Consider the following 25,064-nt stretch of genomic DNA (forward strand, 5'->3'; position numbering starts at 1 on the left):
AAGTTGCGGCTTTGACGTTGCTCAGTGGTGAGCCGCGCCTGGTCGATGGGAAATCCCGCGAGCCTCCGATGAAAAATTGATTACCGATCGTTCCCAGTGGATTGTGCTGGGAGAATCGCCTCCGCGGGCGGGGGAGCTCGGCTAGAACGAAGGCAGAGAGCAAATCGGAACCACGGTGGTCAGCCACTTTATCCTCGTGCACGCAGCGAGCAGCGTCGAGCACCAAAGCCTGTGGCATGCGTACGCCGGCTATGGGAGTTTGGCAGCGACGGTCCAGCCGGGTCTCATGGTGTTGCGTTACTTTCCCACAGGCGAACCTCTTCCTTCGTGTGCGATTCTTTCCAGGCTGTGCGCCCGCCGTGCGCACCTGCACACACGCGCCTGCACACGCGGGCTATCGCGGAGCGTCGGGGAAGAAGACGGGGTGGCGTGGTGCGCGGACCGAGGGGCAGAGAATGAAAGAAGGCGGGAGGAGCACGGATCTCACCTTGCAAGGCGAACCTGTTCGCCGGTGCCGAAACCAAATATCGCCGCAGTGTTACGACCTGGAAATAATGTTAGCCCCGCGGATCTTTAAATTTCAGGCCACGGGACTGGCGGAAACTACTTCACAATGCGCTGTGACACGCAGTTCGGATGAAAAGTCAGGGTCCGCGCGTGAGATGCAACTGCAAAGCGCGAAGGCGGGGCCAGGATATGGGATTGGGCCAACTTTCTCGCTCGCGGACTGTACGCACAGTGGTGGTCAACAGAAACTTTAAGATTGATACTAGGCTTCGTGTATTGCGTTGATTTAGCTAGGGTATCCTAGAGGATTAATGATGCTGCGTGATGAAGGTGCTTGTTAAACTGTGGTAGATACTTTTGTTAGTTTTCATACAGAGGATTTTCTGCGTCTCCTCTATATTCCACGAGGTATCTAGGGTGTAAAAGGGAGAGTATCGACTGCATAGGGATATCCTCTTCTGGTGGTTAATCTACTTAAAAAGTGGAGGTGTCCAAAGAGGTGACTCTCTTTCCCCGAAGATCAGTGAACGTTCGACAAAGGGCGATCGATGGGATTTAATGCCAGTCCTGCGTCCCGTCGATGTCCAGCTTCCGGCCTGCGTGACGGGGCCCATTTCCGGGACCGTTCCGTGCTGCATGCATTCAAAGGGACCCCAACATCGAGTGGTCTCCTTCCCCATGGTCATCGGGCCAGTTCCACTCGTTTCCCATGGGTGTTGTTTTCGTCTGTAACAGTACACTAATCCCGATAACACCGCGCTTTATTTACTAAACGATTTGTTTAACACGATTAACCGCGATGGGAAGGAGAAGCATGCAGACTAAACAGGGCCACGTAGTCGGGCTTACGGCACCTACACTGGTGAGAACTGATTCGGATAGCTTTGCATTCTTCTGAAGATGGAGGCATTAGATTCCTCCGAGTAATATGAGTAAGTATGTGCTCGAGAATCCCAGTGATGCAGCAAGTGGCGCAAGAAAACGAGAGCAGCGGGTCCCAAAAAATTTTAAGTGGATCGAGAGAAGCTCCCGCGCGATGTCTCTCTATTGCATAGCCCGCGGCACTCGTTGTAACAAGATTCGCTGACGGCATCTAGTACAAGAGATAGTTCTTCGACGAGTTACTTCTTCATTCCCATGAGTGTTGCTTTCATCGCTGCAGCAATGGCCGCGACGCCGACTGACTCCTCCGCCGCTTTCTGGCCGACTTTATTAATAGGGGAATGAAAAACAGTGGCGGTGAGCGATAAGCTTTGCCTCGAAAGTCTTCCTCTATTACTCTGCTTCGTTGCTGCAGAGAGAAAATAGTAAACGCGAGGACGTAATCGCGGATTGATAGGATTCAATCTTGATAGGATCGAGGACTCTAAAAAATCTTTCATTAACTACGCGCAGGGTTATTAGTCTGGTATCTTGGATCTATGAAAAATTGAAAGTCACGAGGAGCGTGTAGAACTAGTCCACTCATACTACTGGTGTTAAATTCTGATGCATATTGGAGTTAATAACCGATTTCCGTTCCTTCCAACCTGCACCTGGTTTCATCGATCTCTTCCTGGGAAAATGTGCTATATAACCAGTGCGGCATACTGTGCCTCGCATGCATAATACTCAGACACACTTGTAATTAATTTGAATTAATTCAAACTCGGTACAAAGTAAATTACTTGCCAGTGACATAAAAGCGAAGAGTTACGTCACGCACGCGTCATTAACAGCTATAACATATACCCCTTATCGTGCTCGAGTTACGCAATGAATTAATTGATCTCAAGGGTGTAGGATCGGCGATTTGGGAGTGGCTATGCACATTTGGGTCACCTCCCGCACTCTGCACGGGCTTACATTACACGCTTCGCGAGCTTCCCGATTTCTTAAGGCAGTTGAGAGGGCAACCGGGGGTAACGAGCGAGCAGATGACGCCTCGAACTTTTAGAAGGCCACGAAATGGTTTTAATAACAATAAAAATAAACAGTTTAATTGGCGGGGGTAAATTCCACTTATACAGCGAAAAATAGCAATAAAGACCCTTAAGTATAAAGCAAATCAGGGCAAATCGTTAACTAGGTTGATTCCTTTAACATAAACATAATTTTAGATTTAAATGTGCGCAGGGAGCCGGCAAAAATATCAGCGTTTAAAGCCACCTGGTTTTGAAATGATTTTATTTTTCTGGCCCTCCAGTAAACGCCACACAAAACATAGAAACTCAATGTGACCGTTTCCTTCAAGTTATCGCGTGGCAAAGGAACTTCAAAGTTCATCTCATGTTGACCAAATGCCGTTGATAATCCGAGGCTGAACCTTCGCCGTGTCTCATTGTTAACGCTTTTTATCTCGATAGCACGTCGCGTTTACGCCGATGCGCGTAGCGAGCTGAATATCGCATGACGAATAAGTTATGACTAAGACAGAGACGAAGCAAGTCATAGGGTAAACAATTCTAACCGCCCACTGACAAACATTCGCGGACAATAGACGCTACACGAGCATAAATCGTCTTCCCATACGGATCCATCGTAACCGGAGAATCGAGCCGTATATCAGGCTTGTCGTTTACAAATATCGCGACTTTCGTTGATAATACGGTAACAATTGTAGAAACCGCCCTAATGCAACAAATTAAACAGAAATTTCGTCGAAATTTATGAAATGCACTAGCTGACCCTTTATCCGGTTTCACCCGGGTATTATTATTATTATTTATTATTTTAGACAGCATATTTATAAATAGTCTGTAATCTAATCTAGGACGTATTTAATGGATATTCAAAATTTCATTGAAATCCGTTCAACCGTTTCGGCGTGAAAGAAGGACAAACAAACAGACAACGTTTCACTTTTATATATTAGTAAGGATAAGGATAACCAGGCACAGGGTACCTATGTAGGGGAGACCAGGATAAAGTGAGCCTAAAACAGTTTGAAGTAGAATAAAAATTTTCCCCTTCGCTAAAAATGTGTGGAAATAGATTTATAATATAATTTAAACGTTACTGTCGATAAATGACGAATAGCAATACTTAAAATAAGCTTCGAGTACAATAAAAATCAACTTGAAAGAAATGATGCAAGAGGGATCACCTTACCCGGTCTCCCCTACCCGGTAGAACTGTCTTCCTCGCATTTTAAATAAAATTTGCAAGAAGAATGAACGGTACTCTTTAACCGCGTGTGTTATAAAAACTTTTGTTATCTAATTGCACAGGATACGGTATATTAATGCGTGTCTATAATACCTTCAGGGATGAAGGATAAGGGATCACGCACGTGGCATTGTCGTGCAGCAAACACCACACCCTCGGCAGCCGCACCCCTCGAAGGGCGCGGCCGATCGTTGCACCTTCCACCCCTGCCAGCAACGCACGCAAACACATCGGCCCGTTGTTTTGCGTTTCCATGTAATAAAGCACTTTAACATGATTACACGTAAAAGCATTCTGGCGGAGGTGGTGGAGAGGCCAGGGGAGTAATAGGCTTAGTCTTTCGTGGAAGAGCTCGTACATCTTCGTGACAGATTCTAATAAGAAGCATGACACGAACGACAACGCGACGACATGGTTTCCTCGTTCCCACTCTCTCTCTCTCTCTCTCTCTCTCTCTCTCTCTCTCTCTCTCTCTCTCTCTCTCTCTCTCTCTCTCTTCCTTTTTCCATTCGATCACAATGCAATTATCAATCATGCAGAGGGTGATCGCCTATGGAGAAACCAAGTGGAGGTTGAATTATGGTGGGACGCTTGAGTGTTCCGCTGTGCCATCGCTTTCCGTCTCGTTAGAGCAGCGATCTCGCCAGACATTTTCACCTCCTTCCGGAAACCAGCCGCCGCTTCCGTGCAAGCGCGATTTCGCGACGAACAATGCTGCTTCGATCTGTTTCACGGGGCCCGTCCGTTTCCGGCACGGCGATGCAACACTTAAATCGCTTCCACTTCCGGCGGAACCTCACCCACCTGACCGTAACAAACGAAAATGAAAATTGCGCTTCCTAAGGGAATGTTTCGTCGTGTCTAGTTAATTTGGCAGCCAGTATACTTCCAGCTACTGTGTGCCATTGCATGTTCACGAGTGTACCGCTAGAGCCAGCGACGATTTCCTACCGTTAACCGAGAACACAAAATTCAAGAGTTGTCGCGGCAAGCCAATTACTCGAAATTGTCTTCCTTTCGACGGAAACCTTGTTCCCAATCTGCAGTGCACGCAACCACTTAACTTTGACCAAATTCTCTGCACACAGTTTTACTCCGTCAACTCGGGTGTACGCCTCTCGTTAGCCCATAAGTTTAATGAATACAAATTCATAGACGTTAGACACAGAAGATTTGCACTTCATTGGCATTTTCTTATTTCCGCTGCGCTATCTGGTGGCGAAAATTAAAGCAGTCTAACCGGGTTAGCTGTCACGTGTAATTGGCAGTATTGGGAATTTCGGCTGTTTGATGATCGATTTTGTAAAATTTAACAGACTATTTAATGGCAAAAACATTATTGCACTGTTTCAATGCTTGTGTGACACTAGTCCTGTAACGCGATTCACCCGATTACAGAGCTTACTTTAGTAGATGGCGCTCTCACAGTATTCCCCAACAGGTACAGAGTATAGACAACCCTGGGAGTAAGAAGAATGAGGGAAGCTACTGCAACCACTTCCAACTGGAAGTAATAAAGATGCAAAGCACTTGGCTCCCAAGTCCTACCGTGTCTCTGCTGGTTAATTAGCATTGATACCAGGCTGTCGTTGCTTCACGCATCACTTTCCCGGAGGGTTTACGAAAACCCGCAGGAAATTGCGAACACCGGGATTATTATCGTTCGGAGGAAGTTACGAAGCCGGTATGGCAATAGTCATCGCCAATGCGACAATGCACACGTAACCAGATATGTATTGGTTCGCGGGGATTTGTCACGTTTCTGACATCTGCTCGCTACTGCAAGATTCCACGGCGTCCGGAGATAATGATGGCACTGCAGCAGCAAATAAATCACGGTTCATTTATTGATCTTTGATCTGAACGTGGCTCGCTACAAAGCGCGATAACTGTAGACGATGAGTGGCGACGGTAAATAAGGTGCACATACGCGTTTCTCACGAACGAAGATTTGCCGCGTCTGTCGTTCGACGGGCAGGAATGGAAATATCGAACCACTCCGTGAATCACTCTCAATGTCTCACCGATGACACCCTGAACTGCCTGCCGATCTTTCGCGAAATCGGTGGCACAGATCCCTCGCGGGAAAACTCGTGAGGAATGAAGATACAGCTCGATCCAGCGAGGGATAAGCCCCTCGACGTTTCCGGCAAGCGATTAAGCAGGTGGTAATTCTTCCCTGAAAATCGAACACTTCCGCGGCACGTAGGTACGAACTAGAGAAACGAGCGACTCTTCTCGCGACCAGAGAGAAATGAGCACTTCCGGTGATCCTCAATTAGGAGGATCGCGTGTAACTCGAACACGATTTTCGCAGTCACGTGAAACAGCGGGCCGAGTTCAGCGTCACCGTCTTTCGCGAGGCAGTTTCATTCGATCCGCTAACCTGAGGCATGATTAAGCAGTTCTCCTGGAGAAGGAATTGAGAGTCAGTTGCATAAACTGCTCACGTGGGAAAACATGGGAAATCGAATCTGGCGGTCTATAAAGTTCTTATCGCTTATCCAACGCTTAAGAATCGAGTGATATAAATGGTGGACAAGGCTTTCATCTGAATTCTAACCGCGGCGAAACCCGTTCCCGCCGTGCTGGGAACCGTAATCGCTGTTACTAATTTCAGGATATGATGAAGGTGCGATCGAGTTTTCACCATACCGTGTTACGCATTTCCGGCGCGCGTAGTATGCGATCGCAGTGAACGGCCCAATCCTCTCGTTGCTCAAGAATCTCATGCTTCCGGCACGAATTCTTGATCTTTTGCCGCGGCTGAATAAATTTATAACCTCGCGACTGAGCGCGGTGACATTGATTTGATCACTGAAAATTATTTAAATAACGAAAAAACCTTTTTCAAAATTAGGTTCGCGCAAGTTGCAGCGCATATAGTACTATTACACTTTTGTTTTAAAACTTTTTTTCTGTCTCTTGTATTTTAGGAGTTACACGCGAAAAAGTTGGAGTGCCTATTTCACTTTGATGTTAGTTTTCTCCCTCTTAAAGGGCGCTTGGGCACAAATAAAATATACCGTTGTTCTTGACTTGAATCACTCTATAAGCCCACAAAGTTGGGTTCCAATTGGTGAGTGCAGGTTCGCGGTGTTCCCTTGTTAGCCGATGAGAGTACCTTTCAATGGAGTTCCCTCGTAATTAATTCACGGTGGAAATAGAATTCTGACAATCCTTCGATAATTGGGACGTGAAAAGCCAGGCTTCATGGATGCGAGGTGTAACGGAGAATCTGGAAACTCGAACTTCTGGAGCACCATACGCATTTCGACACACATACCTTGGGGGTGTCAGCGCGTGACCATCTCATGTGACCTCGACGAACCGAAACGAGTCGCATCGGGTCTTTTAGATTGCTTTACAAGTAGAATATGTAGGTACTTGCCTTGCGTATGGACCATAATGAAGCTTACTAGTTAAGCCTAATCGAATAAGGCCTTGAAACCTTTCCACGTTTGTGCTTTATTTCAGAGAGCAACTGGCAATTCTATAGAGTCGTTCTCGTTAAAGAATTAAGCGGCACTTCCGCCGCATCGGTCGAGAGAGGGGGTTAGATCGCTCGTTTTCACGGTGTCTGAAAAATATTTCGGGACCGCTCCCCTCCCTTCGACAAAACGAACGGTCAGTGCCGCGCATCTGACGCGAAGTAACGTGGGAAGCGTCCTTCGCGCATAACGGCCTTCCTGAATCGCGTGAGAGAAGCAAATTAACTCTTCATTATATATATCCACCGCGGCGCGATTGTACAGTCGGTTCTGGATGCGCGAATTCGCCTTATTTGCTTCGTTTCTAGTCCATTTTCCTGCGCCGTTCATCTCCTCTTGCTTTCGAGATCACGCAACTCGAAAGCTCGGCGTTCACCGTTTCAGAGCCGGACTAACGTTCCTGCAACTGTTTCTTCCGCTCCGTTTGACAGAGGGGAGCTGGCTTTCACTGTTTATCCCCTTAAAAAAACTCATTTGCAATTCCAATTTCCGATTTGCGCATATCGTCTCAAGGAGATGCGATCGTTCCGATCGAATGTGAAGCTTGATTCCCTGCGTCGTATCCTATTATTTGCGAAGCGGTTAGCGTTATAAATTAGCGCCTACCGTTCTGAACTACCACGTTGGCCGGGCGCGTTGAGCTGCCGCGGTGCTCCTCTTGCTTTCAGGATCGCGGACTCTCGAAAGCCTGCCTACAGCGGTCGTCGTTCTTACTTAGCTGAAGCGGAGCTCTTGAGAAAGGAAAGCGGCGGCCTTCTCTCTTTGTCAGAGGGCCCATTGTTTCTCGGGGATAGATGGGAACCGCGACTGCTGGCTGTCCCGGGATTACTTGTTCGGCAAACGCGGCGCATTCGACAATGAAGATGCATTTGCGCGATAGAAAGGAACCACCTGACACGGAGTCGCTTCCACGATTTAGATCTCCATCTGGGAGCGCGAGTGGAACGTGGGTAAGACCACCGATCAACAGGCATTTACTGAATTCGTTCAGACCCACGCATCAAGCGTCCGCGAGTCCCATGAATTTTCATAGAGGCACGTGGAAGATACACTCTGGATTGGAATGATACCAAGCAGAGAAGGGTCCGCGAGCTGGGTATAAACGATCATTTACATTGCTAATTAAGTAATTAAAGTACCGTGCCACTTTCGATCGGATTCGTCCATATAGAATATCAAACTTTTGATCTACGAATGGGTATCAACGGAGGTGATCCTCCACGATAAGGTTTAATGGTGTGCTCGTTGGAAGTAATTAATATCCCCGCGATTCTGGCGAAGTCTGCGGATGTTGATTGTGATCAATAGAACTTCGATCACATCGGGCAGAATTCCCGCCTGAACGCCTCGCGCCGGAATTCCTGACAAGGTAACGACCAAGAAGCGACGAAACGATCGTACACTCTCATACGCGACAGAAGCTACGTGCGCGCCAGCGGGACGAGACACGTGCAGGGTAAACTCACACACGGGCTAGACAGAAGAACCGGCAAGACTTCCGTTGCTCAGGGCGAGTCGGGCTGGGGCCAGAAGCTACAGGAATTCGATTCGGTGGCATAAAAAGTAGCGTGAAAGGTATGCGACGACGGCGTAAATGGAGAGGCTGATTACATGGGGAAAAAGGAAAGCAGCCGTCAGCTAAATTCAGTCGATCGGGATGGAGGTTTTCCTAATTTCCGGCGAAAATCACGTGCGGGCGTTAATTGCATGACATTTCCGATGCCACAGTTCTCCCCAAATTTCCCTTTAGAAAGCTGAGACTGCTCGACGAAGGTGAATCAACAATACGCGCTAACGTAAATCACTAGACAATACTGCATCTAATTACGCAGCCGGCTAATTAGGTGATCCTGACGCCAGGATATCAGTCTCGCATCTTTTCCGCGAAGAAATCGTGTTTCCTAGGGGTCGAGGAACAACCTGCGCTCCTCTGCTTGTCCTACGCCAGAGCGTCGTACATCCAACGCCCGTTGTGCACACAGGTGCACCATTACAATTTCCACACGCACACCATTCAATCATACTTCACGGAGGATGTAGTTAAGCCAGCATTAATGTGCGCGCGTCCATTCCGTCTATCCCGTGTACGTACAATACACCGCTGACAAAGATAAATTCTGTCCCCGTGTGCGTACACGAGCCGGCGCACGGGTGGATGTCACTCTATTGTCCATGAAGACCAACACAGGCCGGCGCGATTCTATTCTCGTGCATTCCGAGCCATGCGGGTAGCACAGGGCTACGTTTCCTGTGTACTCGCGACAGCCAACTCTTTGCGCGTACGTACACCGCCTGTGTACGTGGAACACATGTGCGATCTTATGGTCGTAAACCTCGTGTTTATTGTCGTGCCGCGGTGACGAGTACATGAGAACCCGACGTCATATTGCACAGCGACTTCGACAGAAACGAACTATGCCACCGTATGCGCTGGTCGCTGCACTTCCAGCCGCGACGCACGCGACACGCGTGTCGCGTCCGTCAACCTGGACATCCGCCTTCGCGTGATGCTCGATTTATAACGGGGCTTAATTATTATTCTACTGCATTTGGTATAGGTTTCGCGTTGCGCGTGGTCATTAAAGTGAGAATTATACAAACCCTGCAGGGCTGGATTTGGAGATTAAAATACTTGATGACATTTCTGCGAAATATCATAAAATATTTTAACTTAAATGAGTCGAGATAATTTCAAAATTACAGAGGGTGGCCAAATTATTATACTCAAAACACTTTTGTGAATTTTTGGGATCTTTTTTAAATGGATTTAATACGGTTAGAAGAAAATCGTAAATTGGTAACTAAAGGTTCTGAAAGGAAACTTTCTTAGCTTTCCAAAACACTCGTGAAAAATTGCCTACGATTATGAGTTCGCAAGTTATAGGTGTTTGAACATTTTCCAATTTCTTCCGCGTAAAATTTGTCGCTTATTCCGAAAATTTCTATGCAGCTTACTTGGCCTATACCCAAATCCGCCCCTGCTCCGCTGGGTAGTTTGATACTCTTGTAAACAGGGAGGCAATATGCAGTTTATCGAGCCAAACGTGTGACGCGTTTGCTTGGAGATAACGCGCAACATTTATAAACGTGGGATTAAATATCGTGCGCCACGGGAGAAACGGCACGCTAATGAAAAGATAAACTCCGAACGCGCAGCGTTACATCACGAGCCGGTATCGAGCGATCGATCAACCGGTATTGACCAACATCATATCGGAATGGTGCGCAGGTGCCTGGAAAAACGTGGGTGCCACCATCTCGTGGGTGGCTGGAAGGTTTGAAAACCCGCGATTTTTGCTCACCTTTCGAAAATATAAAGTTTTCGTTGAGTGAGGTCGGGCCGCCCACGTTCTCGCGAGCAGCGAACAGCTGCAGGACCCGGCCAATGAAAAGTTGGTTCCTTTCCCGCGTAGGACGACAGCGAGGCTCGGTTACGGCAACACGCGCAAGATCGAACGGATCGCAGGGATCAGGACGCGGTATTGAAACTCTGTTTTAACAGAATGGAGTGAAGCCATTGGTAAATTGAGTGCGAACTATGGGGATCAAGAAATCCTTTGTTCTTAATTAGAGGGAACTATGTAAGAAGCACAGGAGCCGTCTCGAATTGTTGGGAAGTAATTGAGAGGAGAACAGAGGAGGAATACGATACACTGTGTATGCGTGATTAATTTAATTGCTCCCCTCGTTCTAAGAATCCATCGATCATGATATTGGTAACACGATCGCAAACAAGGCGTCGATTATCCTAAATCTTGATCCAGTGAACGAGGGTATCATTTCATGTTTCGATGGTGGTCCGAGGAGTATCGGCAAATGAACGCAGAGGGGATCGTTAACGTAGGCTCCCGATAAACAACAGGGAGGAGTACACATATTCTGATCGCCGAATGCGTTCCACGAAAAACAACTATGCAAGAGATGTTCCTAATAGATAATCCCTTCGTGTTGACCGTAGTAGGTGTAAAACACGAACGGTGTGTTGGAATTACATCGCATTATTATGCCGGACACGGTGTTCACGCCTGCATGAAGGCGCGTGAGACAAGGTCCTGCATCTTTACCTGTCGACCCGTCCAGTCTCTTCCTAGGCAGGTCCTGTAAAAAGAACCTGTTCCGGGCACAATCGAATGCACTTTCGTCTCCTCTACTTAATGAACGGAAATAACGATCTCCCGTGAATTTGCTGAGCCAATTTCTAATGAGCATAACTTAATTTATAACTGCAAATAGTGGAGCCGGTCGTTTCCGACGGGCAAACCTCGAGGAGCATTATAATTAGTAAGTTTTGCACGTAACATCACGAGAAAACATGATTCCGAAGATACAGTACTTTCGGATGCCGACAAATTTTAATTTGGCTGGGAACAATTCTGTTCGACTTTTACCGCGTCTGCGATAGGATCAATGAGGGTGTGTGCATGTCATGGTACATATTATTTCGCGATTTTAATTTCATCGACTACTCGACTACGTACGAGGCCGTCTGGCGGGTTTTTACAACAATACACTCATTATGAAGGAGAATTTTTTAAAAACACTTTCTTCGTGTCCGACCACACCCCCTCGCGTCTGAGAAATGTGTAGAAACGTAAAGCTTGTTTAGCGATAAATGATATTTTTGCGCATCGAGTGTTTCCGCAGAGAATTGGTACTCTATTTGCTTTGAGTGAATGCCATTTTCTACTTGATTCTAATCCTGTGTCCCCGGGGGATGGAACTGTGTATCAAGAGGCTTCTGGGAGCGAGACAGCTTTCAACGATTATTAAGTGTTAGTTTTTATTTCTTCCAATCCATGCTATTGTATAAAATGACTTCTGTAGCGAGCATAGTTACCATGAGTCTTAAACTTCCACGTTTCTTTAGTTTTTACTAATCCTAAGCCTAAGGATAATTCGTAGTTCAAAAACTTTGGTTATAAAAAGACTAGTTCTTCCAAATTCCTCAAAATGCACGAAGAATTGGTCAAATATAGACCAAAAATATTTCGTAAAAATGCATGATAGTTTTAGTGACGTTTTCCAAATTGCGACTTGCAAAACGAGCCTAAAATCTGGATTAAGCTCTTCGAATTGAATGAAAACCACTCTAATAATAAATAACTCTGATTCGGTTTATAATTTTCAGATTGTAGGAACCTTACTTGTCTTAAACGGGAGCGACTGCTGAGAGCGGTAAAGGTGGCGCCACGTTGCGGCGAATCTCAGTAACACAGACTGCGCTTGGATGACTCGTAACAGGGGAAAATGTCTCGCAGGTATCTGGTTTGACGAACCACGATGCGTACGGGATACATGTGTGTGCGTCTCGCGTGAATTTTCGCAGGTGGTGATTTTTGGTGCAGCATAAGAATACACGATCCCGTCGGTCGATTCGACGGCAGTCGAAAAAGTGGAGACGCGAGCTCGAGGCGCCGTGATCGCGGGGCGTATCCCAAAATCGTGGGGGACAAACGGCCCTGATTTCGTCCAGCATACTTCTTCTCCGCACTGTGCGTCGTGTTTCGTCGCATTCCGAATCACGGGTGTGCACGAAAGGCAGTGCAAGTGAAAATAAGTTGGAAGGGGAGAGGGTCACGTCGAATTTCAGGGAGATCGATCTGACACGACGACCACCGAGCTGATTCAGCTTTGTGGGCGATGTCGGACCGCTTTGTGACGATTTCATACGAAATCACGGCTACGTGGATCTAAACGGTGCTCGCGATCAATTCCGTACGTTTACCAGCGCAACCATCGTTCGTTTCATTATCGTCGACCGCCTTACTGTGAATCACTGCCAATGTGCAACTCGGCCGACGCTTCTTATATACAAAAGCTAGGTTATCTGCATCTCGGGGATGAACCCAGTGACGCCGTCGGTGCACGGGGTTCGGGTAGGGTCACGGGTTCACGACCTGAGGCCCAGGTACCCGTGTCTAGGGCTACACCCGGCAGAACCGACGTTAGAGGACCTGGTAGACTTGTCGGTGCTATTGAGAGTTTCATAGAAGGCAACTCTGATAGCTGTAGACAGACATCAGCGACTGATTACAAGTTTTATGAGCGTGAGAATATAATAGCAGCATCGAGGTTTGCCACACCGAAACCTGTGGAGCAGATCAGTGCGCAACAGCAACAGATCCAAAATCGTATGAGTCATCAACAAGCACCGGTGTATGAGAACATTGACTATTATCCGCAGCTGAGTCAACCTCATCCACCTTATTATCACCCAGTGGAATCAAGGAAAAGCCCCAAGAGTAGCCCCAGAGGCTCCGTAGCAAGTGAATCTTACGAACCAACATTTAGAAAGGCACAACCACAAGTGCCCTCTGGTAATCGATATCAGTCTATATCGCCGGCAAAAGAATTGCCTCCGTATGAAGCACCTCCTGTTTATGAGAATATTCAGGAGGTACATTATACAGAGAATACGCAAAATAAGCCGGGTCCTCAGGTGCCACCAAATTATTATCATCCGGCCACGATAAATGGTGGCGATTATGTTGTGATGACTGGAAAAGTAGGCCAAGCCCAGCATCAGCGCGGTATGACACAAAGTTTATCCTACACGCAGCAGAGAGGAACCAACATACGTGGCCACAGTTATGACGGATCAGGATTGCAACGCTCCGTTGACCCCTCCACATTGAGGTACTTACAAGGATCTTCCTCGTCGCTGGATCACCAAGCTGGCAGAAGTGCTTACGTTCCACCATCAGAATTACAAACGCCAACTAGAAACTTTAGTTACAATTCTGAGCAGCAGCAGCAACATTCTCCTAGGTCTGGACTCCCTTACCATAGTGAATCACCACCGATACGTTTACCTCCAGAGCCACATCACTACCGTGGATCTTTAGATAGTGCGCTGCCAGGGCAGCATGGATTCAGAGCGACGAATCACATAGAAAGTGGGCAACCATCGCCGTATCGCCAGGACAGCCCTCAAAGTTACAAACCATACATAGAGTTAACAAGAAGAAGCGGAAGTGCAAATATCAGTGGTGAGCCGCAGGCCAGAAATTCACCAGTCTACGGTGGTGGGACGGTGGAGCAAACTGCTCTACGTAATTCACCTTGTTACTCTCCAAGCAGAGTGTTATCACCAAATGAGAGGAACTATCATCATCAAGAACCTAGAACCGATTTCCCTGCTAGGAATTCACCAATTTATTCCTCTAATAGATCAACAGAACATTTGAGACTAAGTAATCTACAGACTGACAGAAGCTACATTCAAGAGTCGTCCGAACCTTCTGAAACAAAACCAGCACCCATATATTCACCGAGAAGTAACGATTCATCCAGAATCATGGCAAACAACAATGGTCTGAGACGGTCCCCAAAACCAAGTCCAACTCACAACCCACTACCATCTGATACTGTTAAACAGAATGTGATTAATTCACCAAGACATGTGATACCATCTTCTTCAAACAATATAATGGGAAGTCCTGTTCGTGGCCAAGTACAAGCACCAGTAACTAGTGCTACAACCACCACCACTGAATCTGATCCAAGTGTTCATGGTCCCAGAATCACTAGTCTTCCCCCAGGGGTGACTAGTGGTGTGGCTGGTCCAGTTTTCTTAAATGCTGGTGTACCCGTGTTACAAAGGCCATCTGAACCAGAACCAGAAGAAAGAAAGTCTGTTAGCCCACCAATCAAACCTGCATCTGGAAAGGGCCTCCTGCCTTACAATATCATACCGCCTAGACCTTCAGTAAGAAACTACTTAGCTTATAAGATAAAGAACACAAACCTTTCCGCGTCACTAACTAATATGTCTTTATCCTTTCGTGTCTGTAAGCGTCCGCCACAATATAACGCTGTACTCGCGTTAATTGGGTTAAGGGAACAGAACGCTGCTTTCGATTTGTTTTGGCTGAATGCCAATCGTTCATGTGTTTGCATGCTGATTTCATATAAAAGGAATGGTGAATGATTCTTCGCGTAACAATTGTCCGATTTATTGCCACATATCCTCATTAAAATTCGGCACAAACAAACAATTGTAAATTCCACGTTTTCCTTTCCCTACTAAAATGCATGTTATGCCTTAACGAGCAGTCACGAAAAGGCTTGCGCCGCTTTTCGTATTTAAGCGATGAGATCACTAATGTCAACCACTATCGCTGATATTTTACATAACGCATGACCCCATGCAACGATAAGATTAGCCGATATTCGAGGAGAAGTATTATTTAAAATCACACGATAGATATTCTCCTCCTTAATCTACGAGAAATTTCGAAAACCTTTGGCTCCGGCAAAAAGGCAGGCGAGCCTTTTAGGATATCTTACAATTCCCGGCGAGTTCTTTCTTCGAACTCACGCTGAATCATAAGCTGTAAATTGTTCGCTCCTGACGGGCGCTGTATCGTTACCACACAATATTTTATTCATACGCTGTACGCATCTTTACAAAGCATGTAATATCTGTTCTATGTACATCCCCCTTCTGTGTCTGTGTTACTGTAACTGCATGCGGATCCCGCAAATTTTCGTTTGCGTTCCTGGAATGAAATCCCATCCCGATCTATGACAACATTTGTTAGTATTGATCGAAACGCGGGATGCGATTTATTTCTTCCAGGGGCCCACCGAAGCGGAACGGAAAATAGAGGAGTTGACAAGACAGCTGGAAGAAGAAATGGAGAAGCAAGAAGAGGAAGGGGAATACTTCGGTAAGGGACGATCATTGGACGGACTCGTAAACAGTCATCAAATATTTATGAAGATATATATCCCCCCTAGCCTGTTAGAAACTTTGTACGCGGTGCAACTTCCGTTTGCGCGTGTACAACGCTCGTAAACGAGTCAATGTTTACATAGCTTTACGCCTGTTTCTTTCAACGTTCTCAGTAATCCGTTTGAACCGATTAAGATACGGTAATTTCGCGGTAATTCCGCCATTACGGAACTTAATTCCTGACACATTCCGATCCACAATTTGAGATACTTCTGGGAAGAAATAAAAACCAGCAGGGTACCGTGCCAATTCCCACGGCACGAGTCCCCGGTGGACCGGTTTTGGAAAATGGAGTCGAGTTTCAGTGTGTCGCGGAACTTTTTAATACGACGTTTCGTTGACATTCACTCTCGGCCCATTCGTTTCCACCTACGTGGTCTTCGCACCTACATGAAGCTCCATAAGTGTGCTTGGTTATATGCATCTGTTAGGTGCACGCACACGTTCAGCCTCTTTCCCTTGAATTGTGCGTGTGTCCGAGCATTGTAAGGTAGTGTTCACATCGGACAGTTCCCCCAATATCGATTATTACACTTTGTCGCCAGGTCCTCCTTGCATACGCTTTTCGCTGGAAACAAGCACCTTGTCAACGCAAGGACGTAATCCTTCCAGCGGTACAAGAGCCGAAATATCAGTGGCTATTAGGTTCAGGCAGGGCAACGAGAAGTGCACACAGCACCTTCATATTTTGACCGTAAAACGCCAGATACGCTTAAGTGTGTCAGCCTTATAATGACCCACTTGCCATTTTTATGGTTTCGCAAATTGCCCAATGCTAAGATTGCACAATCACGCAGCACTTATCAATTCAGATAATCGTGTTTGATGCAAATTACTCCTGACGTCCGTATGCTCGATTCTCTGCTTTTGAGGATGAATATTTGCGAAGTAAGTCGCTATGGAAGAGTAGTCCAGTTTCATTTGAACGCAGCCTAACACAGGCAATAAGGTACTGAAAGACTGCATGAGAGGACAGGAACTTCAGCCGAGCGAGCCGATGTCAGTCGAGAAGTGGATGGCGTTTAGGCGAGCCTAGTGTTCCTCTTCGTTTTTCTGCGCGAGTTCTATTCTTCGTGTAACGTCCTGTACACGGCAAACTGCCGTGGCCAGGTCGCGCTCGACGCGGTAACTAATCTCGTTATAGATAGACCAGTCCGACACGTTGGCGGCTTCTAGTTCGAACAGGACTGGCCTAGCGAAACCAAGCCGTAAAATCGAAACTACAAGTGTCACGATCAGCGAATGAGGGATAGAGGATCCTTACGGAAGGGATGTCAGGGCCTGTGTTACCCGTAGAGAGTTGTGAGTTCATTTCACCCGACTAGTCCCCTTGTGTCGTATCCTATTCGTTGGTGATTCTGACAGTGATTGACCCTGAAGAGCGGATCGTATTGTCGAATGTCGACGGGGGTATTTTTAAATCGAACCGATGGAACTCGACTCGTTCGTGGTTACGTACGTTTGCAACTGCGGTTGACAAAGTGTTCTCCCGATCCTCCAAGTGCTTCCAAACACCTTAAAAGTTGAACCATTGATTGTGAAATACGTATCGTGTACCTTACTGCATAATTACAAGGGAGACTTTGATGTTGTTCGACAGGTATTTGTCATACATGCGGTGAAAAAGTAACTGGAGCAGGTCAGGCCTGCCAAGCCATGGGCAACCTTTATCACACAAATTGCTTTATATGCTGTTCCTGTGGAAGAGCGTTGCGCGGCAAAGCGTTCTACAACGTTCACGGGAGGGTTTACTGCGAGGAAGACTATTTGGTACGTAAGACAATACCTAATTGCAGCGAGTGCGTGAATGATACGATGACGTAGCTCACACCACGTTTTGTCCGCAGTACTCCGGCTTCCAACAGACAGCCGAGAAATGTGCGATCTGCGGCCACCTCATTATGGAAATGGTAATTAAATGGGCGACATCAACGTGACTCATGCCCGCAGTGTAATTATCCCAGATTCTTGTTCCCATAGATATTACAAGCAATGGGGAAATCTTATCATCCAGGGTGCTTTAGATGCTGCGTTTGCAACGAGTGCCTTGATGGTGTTCCTTTCACGGTCGATGTCGACAATAAAATCTATTGCGTTAATGATTATCATAGAATGTTCGCGCCAAAATGTGCCTCTTGCGGAAAGGGGATCACCCCCGTTGAAGTAAGCATGTCGCTTCCAGTTGGATAGGGCGATTTCGTGTAATCAACCATAACTTTGGACGATCTTTATCCACTTTTCAGGGTACCGAGGAGACTGTGAGGGTGGTCTCCATGGACAAAGATTTCCACGTGGATTGTTATGTTTGCGAGGATTGCGGTATGCAATTGACCGACGAGCCGGACAAACGATGCTACCCACTCGATGGCAGGCTTATGTGTCGTGCGTGCCACATCCAACGCATATCCCACACACAGCCCAGGGCACCACAGCCAGTATCAGCTAGCTATAAATTTATGGGATAAGTTAACTAAGTTCTGTCGTTTAAACAGTTCACCGAATATTTCGCGCTATATGATAGCCGAGCGAAGAGAAGCGTCGTTCACCATGGTGTAACTAACGTGTCCATTGATTTATACGGTATAAATGAATAGAGAATGACGGATATATAAATCTGCATTAAAATTAACCAGCGCCTATGAACAGTTATAGCTTTATTGTTCCTCTAAACGAGAGGTTTAGATAAACGTACCAAGACTGGATATTTACAGAACCGAAATACTTACACTGCCCGTTGGGAACATCTAGATATATTCGATTTCTTTAGCAATATTGACTGTCACTGTTTGTGACAAACATTTTTCCATTGACAGCTACTAATATAGGTAAGTGGTATATTTAATATATGTGGTCTTATTTATTTGTCCAAGGTACTGCACGCAAATTGCAGTGGTCTCATTAAGATAAGCGGGTTGCGCAAGCAACTGTGATATATTAGCATAATAATTGCACGCTGTTGAGTAATAATTCCTTACTTTAATTCATGTATATAAAATATATACAAAAATGTATCGTTCTGACGTGTCCATTTCGACGAATATCGACGAAGGTGGGATCCCAACCATCAAGAATATTGATTATGGGATGCGTCAAATATAAAACTTTATGATAAAGATGGCACATCATACAACACTCGATGTATCGTGTTTGCTAACAGTATTTATTACGACAATACATCATATATAGATCATTATTACGAAAATACAGGCAATACTCTTCAGATTTATAGATATTGCCGAGGAATTAATAAAATGATCGAGGGGGGGGGGGGGGCTCAAAATTCCCATGAGTCCTGTGCTTGGACAAGTATGGAGGAAATTTTGGTGCATCGTTGCGAGCAATTCTACAAATGTTACAACGCACATGTGCTGCCAAAAAATTTGCTACGTTTCACGACTAATAAATATCTTTGCGTCTAGATTAAGTGTAAGCTGCGAGTATTGTAGATAAAAAGTACAATGTTATTTAAATGTATACACGGTATGTAAGAGAAGATGGCCGTTCAATAAAGGAGCGTATACCTGACCAACGTTAATTCATCTTGGCTGGTATACAAGAGTGGAATGGAGGAGTCAATGAAGAATCTTATATGTAACTTTACGCAAGAGATTTTTTTATCATAACACGATAATATTACACATTTACAAGAGGCAATGTACAATCAATCCGTTGGCACATTTAGGACTCGGATTATACGAAAGCCGAGATCCTATGTCCAAATCGAAATTAGCCAACTTCGTCCCGCGCATCGCTACGTTTTCGGTGGTTCCGTTTGTCGTTCCGTTTTATGTGATGCCATTTTTTCACTTGATCCTGTTATCTACAACATACCAAGGCAGATACATTACACATCTTAGTATAGTACCCGAGGGACGTCGGAAAAACTCACTAAAGGAAAACAAATATTTAAATAGAATTTCTTTCTTAGCAATGTAATAGAGACCTACACAGAGTTTTACACGTAGGCTTTACCACGTATGCATGTAAAAAGAACAAGAGAACACAAACATTTCAGATAAATATCAGAGTGACATATACATCATCGTCTAAATAAAACATACTTTATTCAGTAATACCTTGTGTACCACTTGTGGCTGTTTACCAAATGGCAAAGGTTTCACTAATCCTGATTTGCTGAGCTGCCTGATAGCCATTGTAGTGAGTCCTATGTATTACACATCCATATCATTATCACAACTCTTGCCTTTTCACAAATTCAACAACTGTTAATGATTGTTGCTGTTTAATTACCTATGGTCACTGTGTATCTAAGGGGAGTAAATATTTTGTATAGTGCATACGTCAAGGCCCAGTTCCCAGCACCAGAGTGCTTTACCATATCTAGATACTTCTCACTAAAATTCAAGTATTCCATCAACTTTACGATGTCCACACCACTGAAAACATACATGCAAAGTAGTGTGACCCTGCGCACCGGGATCACGGTATAATAGAATGCAACAACCCGTCTGCATACTTTTTAATCGTTGCATAGAATATAGCAACCCAACCTAAAGAAGTAACTACATGTACTGGTACTAAAACATGCCAATAATCCTTTGTCATCTGTTTCATTTTCGCGAATACTGATAGCTTTTTCGGTGGTTCTAACTTCGCACACCTTTCTTTGGCATTGTGCTTTGAGTCACTGTAACGTGCCAGTGGGACACTGCTTTTGTGCACATTATACCTGAATGGCAGTTCGTGCGAGGTGATACGATTGATGAATGGGGCATAGTTACGTGACAGGTTTCCACAACGTGGATACCTCTCTGAAATCCAAGGAACAACCGTAATACACATTCCTGACGAAATATCGACCGCGTTGGAGTGATCACGATGGAACCTACCGCTAAGCTTCAGCTTCCAACGCCTTGGGTCAGTGCACTGCACGAATCGTACCGAATCCAAAAAATTTTTAGTCACGAACATCGGGCTGAATCCTAAAGCGGTGGTGAATCTCATGCTCCGGCCAAGAATCACGTCCATTTTCAAAAACGACCGCTGTTATTTCTAACCAATAACTGTGACTTTTGGAGAACTGCAGTATGACGTATTACAATCACGGCACGTTACGCGCCTCACGTATGTACATTGGAAAATACTTACGAGATGGCTCTTCTGTTTTGGAGGCGTTGGTATAAGTTGGTAATTGTAAAAGTTACATAAATATTATTCACAAGAACTCACATGTTTCCCATATTACACACTGTAGCAGTAAGTTAGTAAGCAAAGGAGAGACAGCGCTATCTGGTGGAGATTTATACTCGAGAGCGCATAGGCGGCGGTAAAATTCATTGAGGAATGATGTTGCAAGGAACCTTGAGCAGGGAATGTTGGGGACAATTTCGACAGAAACGAGACGGCAGATCTTGGATCATTTATCAGTAAATTTAATATATAAGAGTCTTTAGTTATACAATAAATATATAAATATTAGGTATTAAGTTTCTTGTGTCTTCAATGGCGTAATAACATGATGAAGTGGATGTTTCAGATTCTAGCTTTTTGGTCCAAGGTATCTTGAGATATTTACAGATGTATTCTTCGATTTATGTACAAAAATAGTTTGATCTGCACACTCCTTACCGTGATCGTCGCCTATTAGTACATCGCAATCTTCGTGGCTGTTAAAACCAATGGGAAAAGTAAGCACGGGGTGACTCGCTGGGCACCACTTTGGTACCAGTGAAAGAACAGAGCTGAAATAAGATGAAAGAAACCTGTACTCGCAAGATATTATTAATGTATTTCATAATTGACGCTCTGTAGAAAACAACCGATATTATTTTTAAACTCACCTGTGTCTTCGCGATTCGTGATCCAACCGACCACTGGTTCCATTTCGTTTTGCCTCTTCAGCCATTGATTTAAAGGCTCGAAGTATCTTAACATAGCTCCAGCGTCCATTCTATTCGTCCTTCCTCTCGTCATTTGCCGCACAACGTCTTTCCATGATCTGGATGAACCCATTGATAACACGTCGCTGAAACGAGGCGGCAAAACGAATGCGTTATGATGTTTTCTAAACGATCGCCCAGTGAATAATTATAGTAGCATGTGTACATACGATAGCAATCTCCCAGCCTCCCGTGATCTATAAAAGTCGCAGGCATATAGATCGCCAGTGTGACCTGCTATTTCGCACAAAGATTCAAACAATTGAAATTGAAGTACGACGCCGACGAAGTACCTAAGGGTGCATCCAAATTTTAGAATTCTCTTGCAGATGTTGGTAGTATTTCATAATTTCTGAAAGCCTTGTCTCACTAGTAGGGAATTCAATCCCGGGATCGTAATCCGCGGATCCCGGGATCCCGACTGTTTTTTGGATTCCATTTTTATATTTTTGAGCTGTTCATAAAGTAATTTACGTTTTTAAAAATTCTCGAAATTCTCGGGATAAGTTATAACTTGATATATCAAATCTCAGGAGTTTTAAAATCCAAAAAACAGCCAGGATCCCGGGATTGAATTCCCTACTCACGAGGCTCCTCCCATACTTAGCGTAAAGCGCGTCAGCGGGAACATGGTATTTCGAGGCTGGATCAAAGTCCCTTTCAGATCGTGGAACTGGTGGTACAATTCCTTGGTATTGCAGCCTCAGTTCCCACCATTTGTTCGTCATATCCGTGACACCGTCGCTGAAGACGCGCCACCTCCACTGTTGATATTAGAAGAAAATGTATGCAGTAATGTCAAAGTAATTGTTATAATTATGAATGGAACGTGTAAAACCTCGTCGACTATATAAGCGAACGGCATGTAGGCAACTTTACGAAGAGCCATCAGCATCAGGAAATTGATGCTGCTCCCATAATCGTCCGTGGAATTGTCGTGCAATCCAAGTTTACTGAAATGCTGGGGCGTGAAGACGGAGAGGCCAATAGCGTCGCTGACCGCCTCGAAGAATCCTAAAATTGCGAATAGGAGACCGGGGTTTATCCATGTATTATGCAATCGTACGCGTAATAGTGCTTCGGTCACCTGGAATCGCTTCGTTCCTGAATAATAGTGGCTGGTCTCTGTATTGCAAATAATATTGCAATCGCGCAATCTCGTGGTGTGTCGATAAGAGATCATCCATTGTAACCCAGGTGCACTGCTTGATCCTGCAAAACATGGACGTGCAGTTCACCACACAGTGATTTATCTGGTACTGAGATCTACCTGTAGTCGATTCTGTTGCAGAAGTCCCAAGCACTGGCGGTGCACTTCACTTCCCTCTCGATGGGCTTCTCGAACATCGAGAATCTCCAGAACTCGGGCGGCATCGGCTTCATCCCGAGGGAAGTGAAGAACTCCTCTGCTATTTGGAACATCCTCAGAGGCGTGAAGCCTTGGATCATCATGTCCAAACTGACGTCCAGCCTCCTGCTCGCCGGGAACGGTTGCACCAGGTCGAAGAGGTCCTCCCAATTTTGGGCCCACATGTTCCCGAAGACGTGAGCCGGTAAAGGTCCATCTCTCCTTATCTTATCGCCGTACCTTTCGAACAGCTTCGTTCTGACGTACGTGAACAAATTTTTGTACAGGTGCATCACGGACGACATCACATCCGCGGTGTTCTGCTGGAAGTATTCGTCTTCGAAGAGCTCCCTCATCTGATCACCTGCGTTCTCGAATCCTAAATACACGAAACATAATATGTATGCATAAAATAACCGTGTAATGATAAACTCTTGACCTACCATTTAATCTGGACGCTTGATTCGCTAGTTGGATGTATCTCATGTATTTGTTTTTAAGCTGAGGCCCAGTAGCTTCGTGCCAGGCGTGCCAAAAGTACAGCAGTTCGTCGTAGTCCTTCGATTTCGCCATTACTTTACCAACATCTAAGAAATACGTGAATAATTACATACAATCCATGAGGGATTTTTCGTACAGAATTGTAGACTAACCATGATCCAAACTTAAGTCACAATTAGCACCTATCGTCCTGTAGGGACACAGCCGTGTCCTCGCGTATATTTCCTTCATTTCGACGATTAGGCTGTGCAACTGTAAATCGAGTAACGTTGCTATTGGTTCTTATCAATTGGTGCAATCGAGTTTGAACGAAGTGCGAACTTGCCTCGTTGAATTTGTCGTCAGTCAGAGAGTTCCTGCCTTTCACAGCAATCATCTTCAGCTCTCTTCTTGCGAGGGGATCTGGTATTCGGCTCCAAGCGAAGCTGACAGTCTTCCGCCAGGAGATCCTGTCGAACTTTAGCTTCAGTGCCTGCTCCTCTATCTAACAAATCGAGAAACCACAGTTTATCGGCGATGTTACAGAGTTAGGGTTCTATAGTTACCATTCTCCGACGATTCACTTCGGTGACGTTTGTGGCAAAGTTCCACTGCGCTGTCACCACTCTCGTACACATCGCGGAAGCCTCGCTGTCGTATTCTCGGAGAAATTGCAAAGCATCGCCCAAGTTCACGTTCATGCCCTTGAAAATGTATAAATGGTTTCAGTGCTCCTACTGACCTGGATACCACGAGCAAACGATTCACTTGTTAATTAGAATTTTAAACGCGAGTTTGAGCTACTATCTTTCAGGGGAGTCCTCCCTCAACCGTGTCGACTAAGTAGGCTTCTATCAAAGCGTATCATCTTCAAAATACCGTTAGTATGAAGTAAATATCGCTTTGTGTATCACTGCTTCTTACCTCCCGATACTTGCCAAAGCCTTCTTGCACAAACGAGCACACAGTCAAGAGGAGCACCAATTTTCCCGCGGCTGTCATCTTTGCCATTAGCAAATAGAACGAAGAAATCAGTCAAACAGATTGAGAAAGCCGTTGAACTTTCTCGAAATTGCTGTTCGTGCTCATTGAAAATAGAATCTAGGCGCGTCCGCACAATTCAAAACAGAAAGTCAGGATGTTGACCAATCGTTCCTCTATGCACCACTGAGCATAGTGTTCTTGCCATTTCAACAACACCAATGGCTTTTTATTCCCACGATTCCATATCAAATTCGCGACTGTACAGATTTGTAATAATTCGAAGTGACCATTTACACGGCAAGTTGCAGTCTTCTTCTACTTTCTTTACACAAATAGTCTGCATAGATTTTTAATTCTGATCAGATTGCTGCGCGAAGCATTGGATTGATGTTCCACTGACGGATTTCGGGGATTATCAACGCGGTATCACTCAAACTAAAAGCGCACCGCGGCTAAAGGTTTGATTGCCA

The 25,064-nt window shown here is 45.4% G+C and overlaps 4 protein-coding genes across 12 annotated transcripts; 1 reads left to right on the forward strand and 3 right to left on the reverse strand.

The window, feature by feature from the left end:
- Positions 1-10,353: 10,353 nt before the first annotated feature.
- LOC143374916 (uncharacterized) lies at positions 10,354-11,568 on the reverse strand. Its single transcript, XM_076823467.1, has 5 exons — positions 11,534-11,568; positions 11,169-11,243; positions 11,018-11,055; positions 10,448-10,571; positions 10,354-10,378 (listed from the first exon to the last, which is right to left on the reverse strand). The coding sequence occupies exons 1-5, from the start codon at positions 11,566-11,568 to the stop codon at positions 10,354-10,356; spliced, it is 297 nt and encodes a 98-aa protein (XP_076679582.1).
- Positions 11,569-12,366: 798 nt separating this feature from the next.
- On the forward strand, positions 12,367-19,407 carry Jub (LIM domain-containing protein jub). The gene is made up of 6 exons (XM_076823089.1): positions 12,367-14,853; positions 15,727-15,817; positions 17,483-17,652; positions 17,730-17,792; positions 17,863-18,045; positions 18,126-19,407. The coding sequence occupies exons 1-6, from the start codon at positions 12,928-12,930 to the stop codon at positions 18,345-18,347; spliced, it is 2,655 nt and encodes an 884-aa protein (XP_076679204.1). The 5' UTR covers positions 12,367-12,927; the 3' UTR covers positions 18,348-19,407.
- A 60-nt stretch (positions 19,408-19,467) lies between these two features.
- LOC143374727 (protein FAM210A-like) lies at positions 19,468-21,130 on the reverse strand. 7 transcript variants are annotated; one of them, XM_076823113.1, is made up of 7 exons: positions 20,992-21,130; positions 20,733-20,923; positions 20,360-20,654; positions 20,134-20,279; positions 19,959-20,047; positions 19,830-19,848; positions 19,468-19,702 (listed from the first exon to the last, which is right to left on the reverse strand). In XM_076823113.1, exons 2-7 carry the CDS (start codon positions 20,869-20,871, stop codon positions 19,686-19,688), a joined length of 705 nt encoding a protein of 234 aa, XP_076679228.1. In that variant the 5' UTR covers positions 20,872-20,923; positions 20,992-21,130; the 3' UTR covers positions 19,468-19,685. The 7 variants fall into 7 exon arrangements, with proteins under 7 accessions (XP_076679228.1, XP_076679226.1, XP_076679222.1 ...); XM_076823111.1 differs by having other exon boundaries at positions 19,944-20,047; XM_076823107.1 differs by lacking the exon at positions 19,830-19,848 and having other exon boundaries at positions 19,944-20,047.
- Positions 21,131-21,261: 131 nt separating this feature from the next.
- Positions 21,262-24,673, reverse strand: LOC143374722 (angiotensin-converting enzyme-like). Of its 3 annotated transcripts, XM_076823095.1 has the most exons (12): positions 24,535-24,673; positions 24,177-24,314; positions 23,957-24,115; positions 23,784-23,883; positions 23,574-23,717; positions 23,053-23,509; positions 22,870-22,994; positions 22,621-22,796; positions 22,386-22,546; positions 21,953-22,075; positions 21,684-21,868; positions 21,262-21,584 (listed from the first exon to the last, which is right to left on the reverse strand). In XM_076823095.1, the coding sequence occupies exons 1-12, from the start codon at positions 24,619-24,621 to the stop codon at positions 21,487-21,489; spliced, it is 1,953 nt and encodes a 650-aa protein (XP_076679210.1). In that variant the 5' UTR covers positions 24,622-24,673; the 3' UTR covers positions 21,262-21,486. The 3 variants fall into 3 exon arrangements, with proteins under 3 accessions (XP_076679210.1, XP_076679207.1, XP_076679208.1); XM_076823093.1 differs by lacking the exons at positions 24,177-24,314; positions 24,535-24,673 and having other exon boundaries at positions 21,276-21,404; positions 21,472-21,605; positions 23,784-23,980; XM_076823092.1 differs by lacking the exons at positions 24,177-24,314; positions 24,535-24,673 and having other exon boundaries at positions 21,264-21,605; positions 23,784-23,999.
- Positions 24,674-25,064: the final 391 nt, after the last annotated feature.

The sequence above is a fragment of the Andrena cerasifolii genome, chromosome 11 (assembly GCF_050908995.1).
Source record: "Andrena cerasifolii isolate SP2316 chromosome 11, iyAndCera1_principal, whole genome shotgun sequence".
Classification (NCBI taxonomy): Eukaryota; Metazoa; Arthropoda; class Insecta; order Hymenoptera; family Andrenidae; genus Andrena; species Andrena cerasifolii.

Excerpts from the sequence above, each read along its gene's own strand:
- LOC143374727 (XM_076823107.1), bottom strand. The coding sequence starts at position 20,871 with ATGGACGTGATTCTTGGCCGGAGCATGAGATTCACCACCGCTTTAGGA. Across the intron at positions 20,048-20,133 it reads TAGATACACAGTGACCATAG|GACTCACTACAATGGCTATC; the intron begins GTAATTAAACAG and ends TGTAATACATAG. Across the intron at positions 19,703-19,943 it reads ACAAGGTATTACTGAATAAA|ATAACAGGATCAAGTGAAAA; the intron begins GTATGTTTTATT and ends GGTATGTTGTAG.
- LOC143374722 (XM_076823095.1), bottom strand. The coding sequence starts at position 24,621 with ATGGCAAAGATGACAGCCGCGGGAAAATTGGTGCTCCTCTTGACTGTG. Across the intron at positions 24,315-24,534 it reads GCTTTGGCAAGTATCGGGAG|GGCATGAACGTGAACTTGGG; the intron begins GTAAGAAGCAGT and ends TACATTTTCAAG. Across the intron at positions 22,995-23,052 it reads TGCAACAGAATCGACTACAG|GATCAAGCAGTGCACCTGGG; the intron begins GTAGATCTCAGT and ends CATGTTTTGCAG.
- Jub (XM_076823089.1), top strand. The coding sequence starts at position 12,928 with ATGTGCAACTCGGCCGACGCTTCTTATATACAAAAGCTAGGTTATCTG. Across the intron at positions 17,653-17,729 it reads ACTGCGAGGAAGACTATTTG|TACTCCGGCTTCCAACAGAC; the intron begins GTACGTAAGACA and ends TTTTGTCCGCAG. Across the intron at positions 17,793-17,862 it reads GCCACCTCATTATGGAAATG|ATATTACAAGCAATGGGGAA; the intron begins GTAATTAAATGG and ends TTGTTCCCATAG.
- LOC143374916 (XM_076823467.1), bottom strand. The coding sequence starts at position 11,568 with ATGCACACACCCTCATTGATCCTATCGCAGACGCG. Across the intron at positions 11,056-11,168 it reads TCACGCGCCTTCATGCAGGC|TTGTTTTTCGTGGAACGCAT; the intron begins GTGAACACCGTG and ends TCTCTTGCATAG. Across the intron at positions 10,379-10,447 it reads AAACTTTATATTTTCGAAAG|GCACCTGCGCACCATTCCGA; the intron begins GTGAGCAAAAAT and ends ACGTTTTTCCAG.